This window comes from Neospora caninum, chromosome XI, assembly GCF_000208865.1.
Source record: "Neospora caninum Liverpool complete genome, chromosome XI".
NCBI lineage: Eukaryota > Apicomplexa > Conoidasida > Eucoccidiorida > Sarcocystidae > Neospora > Neospora caninum.
The window spans coordinates 375,100-382,418 of record NC_018397.1 but is presented as its reverse complement, the minus strand read 5'-3'; the positions used below and the strand labels follow the sequence as shown (position 1 = coordinate 382,418).

Below are 7,319 nucleotides of genomic sequence, written 5' to 3'. Positions count from 1 at the left end.
CTGTTGGCCGAGGTCGCGACGAGACAGACCCCAGACCGTGGAGCGGAAGCTTTTCTGAAGAAAGAAGGGGGAAGCACGGAGAAGAGTTCGCGACAGGAAGGCAAGGGAACTCGTGATCGGTGGCCTTCGTGTCCGTGTATGGCCACGCAGCGCGCCAAACACCGTTACGGTAGATGAAGCCATGCTTCGAACCCGACGGGAGACCTAGCCACATGCAGATGAGTCAACCAGGGACACGTCCGTTGATTCCCTAAACCCTAAACCTGAGGCTTGTGACTCAGGTGCTCTTTTCCGCGTTTGGCTGGGCTCTTAGCTCCGCCTGATCTGTCTCGTGCTTTCAAAAGAAACCCGTTTTCAGCAGGGAGATCTATGTTTAGCAGACTGCAGTGTCCCAGTCGGCTGGGCCTCTCGAGAAGGGAGGCGCTGCCGCCCTGGCCTGTCCCTCGAGCATTTGGGAAGAGTCACATGCAGCCGTGCAGAATCCGTAGCAAAACTGCGAAAGGAAACCAGATGGCAAACTGTGTAGTCCTGCGGAGGCACACACCGGCATCCGTTGCAAAACAGGAACCACGCTTCTGCGTCCGAGCCTCTTTTTTCGTGCCGTCGAGAAGACCAACAGAGACACTCGGGTTTTCCCTCACAAGCTTATTCCCTCTTTGGTGCAAAGAGTGGGGGAAATTCGAAACGTGACGAGCACGGAGTTATCCCGCCGTACACGCGTTAGATACAAAGTGCTGTGTATACAATCGAAGAGGATTTCCGGCACGCATTTGCGAGTGCTCCAGCGCGAGCAGAGGCGCTACTTGGGAGGTTTACCCTGCTGCAAAAACATGCCACAGTCCACAAATATGCTGCACAACTCGGCGACCCACGCGCTATTCCTCCACCTGCGGCGTGGCTGTCGTCTATGCTCCCTACCTACCTTGGTCATCAGCGATGAGGAAGCTCCTAACGCACTCCAACTAGGCACCGTATGTTTGAAGAGGAGTAAGTAATCCACCTCATTTTTTGTCATGCTTCGTGGCCGCATCAAGCGGCTATGCAAGCACGAAACCACTAACCGTTGGGTGGCCATGGTACACGGTTCCACACTGTTTCGTTCAACGACGTGTCCCGGCCGCACAGGCGATTAATCGAAAAAGGAACCAAAGAAGTTAGGATTGAGAGGGTCGTCCAACTGTAGCTGTCGATTCGAGTGGCTCTTTTTTGCAGTCAGGCGGTACAAAGAAATCCTTTTGGGGAATGTTGGGTTCGGCCCGCAGCTGTTCGTTTGCAGATGCGAGAGAGATCGTCCTGTGTCCTGGCTGTGTCCACAAGAAAATGAGACTCCGCAAGTCAAGTAAGATCCTCTCTTCGTTGCGTGTATGTTCTCTCGAACGATGTAGCCAATCTCAAGCCTACAAGAGCTGGTTCGCGTTTTCCCCACGTATCTGTGAATAGTGTGAAATGTGACACAAATATGTTCTCGATCCCTCAGACACAAGAAGCAGTCCCCGCAATGATGTCTGCGCCGTCTGCGCTTCCGCGGAGTGGCTCGTTGGCTAAATTGCACACGACCTGGACCAGTAAATGAACGTGACAAAAATGGTACTGGCGTAAACGTGCTCGTCCATGGACAGTCAAACGCTGCAAGGCTTTTTCTCGATAAAAATCACGTAAGCTATTCTGTGCTTGCAGCCTTGAGGCACCCTTCCCGTCGTCCGGCCTGCTGCTATTCCTGCTTTCTTCCTCTCGCAGCAGTAGCCGCAGCTTCAACGGAAGCCTGAGAAACTCAAAATTCTGAAATCTGGTAGTCGGGATGCTGACTGCCCTCTTGGTGAGCGCATTCGTGCTTCTCCCACGAGAAAGCAGCGCGGAATCGACGACATACTATGTTCGTCGTCGAAGGGTTGGGGCTTCCTCGAAAGAAACATGCTCCAGGAATACGGACACCCGCGTAGAAATGATGGAGCAAACAAAGGGACATGAGCCGTCCAAGGGGATCAAGAACTAGGGCATGTACTGTTTCGGTGGACGCTCTTCGTGGTACGCAGGTCACATGGCCTGCGGAGCTCGTGCGAGAACAAAGTTTCCCTTCAAAGTCTGTCAAAAAACAGCCTGAACCGACTTGTTAAGGCGGCGCCACTCCAGAATCATAGAAGGGTTGCGTGATTAAAGCGGAATGACAAAAACTATGAAACACCAGAAGTTCTTTCGAGAGCCCGAGTCGTGACAGGCTGCCGATCCGCTGTTCCGTGTGAAACGGGAGCAGCGCCACATGTGTCGGATGAACCACGCAGGGAATTGCCAAGCTTCTTTTACGTGGGTGCCAGAGGCTCGTGTCGATAGGGAAGTCTCAGTCTGTGGCTGTGAAACGTTGACGTCTCCCGAAACCCGATTCGTACCCGAGTTAAGGGCAATTAACTGCACCAAACGGTGTCGCGCACGTGAACCGGCTATTGTGTACTGTGGTTCGCCTCGTGCAATACAGAGAGTCGGAACTCTCGCCCTTTTGTGACCGTCCAAACCAGCTGAAGCACAACGGGTAACATTCTCGAGATGTGGGTCAGGATAAGTAAGCCAAACTCTCTGGGTGTGTGTTCTTAGAAGACACACGCTACCCTCCAGCGAACCGCACACGTGCGTGAACACCGGTGAACGAGATCATACAGCCACCTCGAAGCGAGGAAGACTGAAGGCTCGGAACCTCACAGCAATGCACACAGACTCTGTGCGCATCGAAAAAAAAGCAGAGACGCGTGCAGGAGAAATATCGAAGCTTGTTGCTTGGGGTTGTCTTGCGGTGTCAAAGCATACGTCTAAATGTCTCCATTGAGCAACACCCCATGATACGCAGAAGAGATCCACATCACGATTTTGCTGGAGGCGTTCCCGGAGGTAAGCGACATCAAGTCTGGCAAGCCGTCCAGGACTTGCTGCATTCGCGATGGGGGCCATTGGCGATGCGATCGTGAGATTTTTCCAGAATCGGAGTGACGTACCAGTCACAAGCCTTCGTTTCACAAGCTCTCTTGGACTTGTCTCTGCCTAAGGCAACGAACTTGTGGAACGACTGTTCGCAGGACACCTCGATCCTGTACCAAAGGGACAAGTTTCGCGTCCCTCCCCTGAGAGACCCCTCCGGCGTCCAACCGTTAGTTCCAACTCGCCCCGCCTCACATGTCACGGGATCAGTCGACGCTCGCGGCGCGTCTGTGAGCTCTCAGTTCTCACCTTTGTTCAGATGAAGCGTAACACATTGGGGCTCGAGGACTAACGAAAGACTCTTTTGGGACGAAGTGTGAAGCCGAGGGGACTCTGGGGCGCGGGATGACCCCAGGCGACCTGCAAACTGCCATCGCCCGGTACTTCACGGGCGATGGCAGCCGCGGTCTAGTCCGCTGAGCTTGCGCTCTCGGCGATAAGTTTTCCGTGGACAGGAAACAGCTTTGTCCCGAACTATGGAGGCTGCCCTTGCCTAGTTGTGTGGAGTGGTAGGAAAACACACTGGCGGGAACGGCACACAAACGCCGGAGGCACAGTAAAGACCGCAGGACAAGCACCCGCGGATGTCCCCTGTCGCTCCACAAGACGCGACGAGTCAGCTAGCCGGAAGCGGGACGGGGGGCGGTCCCGACGCCGGCGACCGACCCGGCTGCATCGTTGCGGAGAGAAAGGGACTGCAAGTTGGTTATTACTTTTTCTTTCAGGGCCCTTTGTTTTTAATCGATTTTCTCACATACATTGTTTCTGAACCCTTGCCTTTTCGTTCTGTTCGAGCCAAGTGAACAGGACAGAGGTGACCCGACGTAAGACACACCGACGGGGACTGTCCCTTCTATCCCCTCTGTCCCTGGACACGAACGATGGCGCACCGAGCCTTTCTCGTCGGCGCGGCGATCTTTTCCGCCCTCCCGTTTTACTCAACTGGTCTCAACTCTTCAGACCCCGCGCCGTACGAGGACACATTTGATGTCCTGTTGCGCACGGACCCAACTGTTACGCCGGAATCACACTCCGAAGGAGACGGACCTGTGAACGGACCGGAGGTCGACGCACCTCTCCAAGCTTCCGGAACAGCGCCCGCAAACTTTTCTTTCCGAGGCTCAGACACCACAACAAAAGAAAGAGGGAAAACCGGCCAGCAAGGCAGCGAACAGAACGTAGATGAGATTTCCTCAGACAGTTCCCAGGAGGACGCGTCTCCAATTGACGAAGACCTTGCGCTACAAACCCTCAACGATCTCTTCACCAAGCTCGCCACAGGTTCCTCCTCCCCATACGATCTAGCCTCACAGCTTTTGCGCGAAGGTGATGAGACCCCCCAGGGTGAGAACTCCCCGCCAGAGGAGCCGACCCCAGTCCCACAAGACGAGCCGACCCCAGTCCCACAAGACGAGGTTGCCCCGGTCACCGAGGTGCGGAGATTGAAGGCTACAGAAGTAGCGCCAGGAGAGGAGGCGGACCCTGACCAGGAGAAGCTGTCTTACCCCACACTTGATGAGGTTCAGCAGACCCTTGGCGAGTCCGGCGAAGACGATCAGATCCCGGTCCCTCAGGCGTTGGTTTTGCCTCCTTTCGATGAGACCCCCCAGGGTGAGAACTCCCCGCCAGAGGAGCCGACCCCAGTCCCACAAAACGAGCCGACCCCAGTCCCACAAGACGAGGTTGCCCCGGTCACCGAGGTGCGGAGATTGAAGGCTACAGAAGTAGCGCCAGGAGAGGAGGCGGACCCTGACCAGGAGAAGCTGTCTTACCCCACACTTGAGGAGGTTCAGCAGACCCTTGGCGAGTCCGGCGAAGACGATCAGATCCCGGTCCCTCAGGCGTTGGTTTTGCCTCCTTTCGATGAGACCCCCCAGGGTGGGAACTCCCCGCCAGAGGAGCCGACCCCAGTCCCACAAGACGAGCCGACCCCAGTCCCACAAGACGAGGTTGCCCCGGTCACCGAGGTGCGGAGATTGAAGGCTACAGAAGTAGCGCCAGGAGAGGAGGCGAACCCTGACCAGGAGAAGCTGTCTTACCCCACACTTGAGGAGGTTCAGCAGACCCTTGGCGAGTCCGGCGAAGACGATCAGATCCCGGTCCCTCAGGCGTTGGTTTTGCCTCCTTTCGATGAGACCCCCCAGGGTGAGAACTCCCCGCCAGAGGAGCCGACCCCAGTCCCACAAGACGAGCCGACCCCAGTCCCACAAGACGAGGTTGCCCCGGTCACCGAGGTGCGGAGATTGAAGGCTACAGAAGTAGCGCCAGGAGAGGAGGCGAACCCTGACCAGGAGAAGCTGTCTTACCCCACACTTGAGGAGGTTCAGCAGACCCTTGGCGAGTCCGGCGAAGACGATCAGATCCCGGTCCCTCAGGCGTTGGTTTTGCCTCCTTTCGATGAGACCCCCCAGGGTGAGAACTCCCAGCCAGAGGAGCCGACCCCAGTCCCACAAGACGAGCCGACCCCAGTCCCACAAGACGAGGTTGCCCCGGTCACCGAGGTGGGGACATTGAAGGCTACAGAAGTAGCTCCAGGAGAGGAGGCGGACCCTGACCAGGAGAAGCTGTCTTACCCCACACTTGATGAGGTTCAGCAGACCCTTGGCGAGTCCGGCGAAGACGATCAGATCCCGGTCCCTCAGGCGTTGGTTTTGCCTCCTTTCGATGAGACCCCCCAGGGTGGGAACTCCCCGCCAGAGGAGCCGACCCCAGTCCCACAAGACGAGCCGACCCCAGTCCCACAAGACGAGCCGACCCCAGTCCCACAAGACGAGGTTGCCCCGGTCACCGAGGTGGGGACATTGAAGGCTACAGAAGTAGCGCCAGGAGAGGAGGCGGACCCTGACCAGGAGAAGCTGTCTTACCCCACACTTGATGAGGTTCAGCAGACCCTTGGCGAGTCCGGCGAAGACGATCAGATCCCGGTCCCTCAGGCGTTGGTTTTGCCTCCTTTCGATGAGACCCCCCAGGGTGGGAACTCCCCGCCAGAGGAGCCGACCCCAGTCCCACAAGACGAGCCGACCCCAGTCCCACAAGACGAGGTTGCCCCGGTCACCGAGGTGGGGACATTGAAGGCTACAGAAGTAGCGCCAGGAGAGGAGGCGGACCCTGACCAGGAGAAGCTGTCTTACCCCACACTTGATGAGGTTCAGCAGACCCTTGGCGAGTCCGGCGAAGACGATCAGATCCCGGTCCCTCAGGCGTTGGTTTTGCCTCCTTTCGATGAGACCCCCCAGGGTGAGAACTCCCCGCCAGAGGAGCCGACCCCAGTCCCACAAGACGAGGTTGCCCCGGTCACCGAGGTGCGGAGATTGAAGGCTACAGAAGTAGCGCCAGGAGAGGAGGCGGACCCTGACCAGGAGAAGCTGTCTTACCCCACACTTGATGAGGTTCAGCAGACCCTTGGCGAGTCCGGCGAAGACGATCAGATCCCGGTCCCTCAGGCGTTGGTTTTGCCTCCTTTCGATGAGACCCCCCAGGGTGAGAACTCCCCGCCAGAGGAGCCGACCCCAGTCCCACAAGACGAGCCGACCCCAGTCCCACAAGACGAGGTTGCCCCGGTCACCGAGGTGCGGAGATTGAAGGCTACAGAAGTAGCGCCAGGAGAGGAGGCGGACCCTGACCAGGAGAAGCTGTCTTACCCCACACTTGATGAGGTTCAGCAGACCCTTGGCGAGTCCGGCGAAGACGATCAGATCCCGGTCCCTCAGGCGTTGGTTTTGCCTCCTTTCGATGAGACCCCCCAGGGTGAGAACTCCCAGCCAGAGGAGCCAACCCCAGTCCCACAAGACGAGGTTGCCCCGGTCACCGAGGTGCGGAGATTGAAGGCTACAGAAGTAGCGCCAGGAGAGGAGGCGGACCCTGACCAGGAGAAGCTGTCTTACCCCACACTTGATGAGGTTCAGCAGACCCTTGGCGAGTCCGGCGAAGACGATCAGATCCCGGTCCCTCAGGCGTTGGTTTTGCCTCCTTTCGATGAGACCCCCCAGGGTGGGAACTCCCCGCCAGAGGAGCCGACCCCAGTCCCACAAGACGAGCCGACCCCAGTCCCACAAGACGAGGTTGCCCCGGTCACCGAGGTGCGGAGATTGAAGGCTACAGAAGTAGCGCCAGGAGAGGAGGCGGACCCTGACCAGGAGAAGCTGTCTTACCCCACACTTGAGGAGGTTCAGCAGACCCTTGGCGAGTCCGGCGAAGACGATCAGATCCCGGTCCCTCAGGCGTTGGCTTCTGCTTCTCTCGATGAGACCCCCGAGGCGGAAGACGCCTCTCCCGAGGATGGAGCTTCGGAGGATAGCTCGCGTGAGGAGCCGACGGAAGGCGAGGACGGTTTTAACCCGTTATGGTGGCTTTAA

At 57.6% G+C, this 7,319-nt stretch overlaps 1 protein-coding gene across 1 annotated transcript; it reads left to right on the top strand.

Moving 5' to 3' along the window:
* Positions 1 to 3,845: 3,845 nt before the first annotated feature.
* NCLIV_053600 (Plus agglutinin, related) lies at positions 3,846 to 7,319 on the top strand (the record flags this gene model as incomplete). The annotated part of the gene is made up of 1 exon (XM_003884912.1): positions 3,846 to 7,319. One exon carries the CDS (start codon positions 3,846 to 3,848, stop codon positions 7,317 to 7,319), a length of 3,474 nt encoding a protein of 1,157 aa, XP_003884961.1.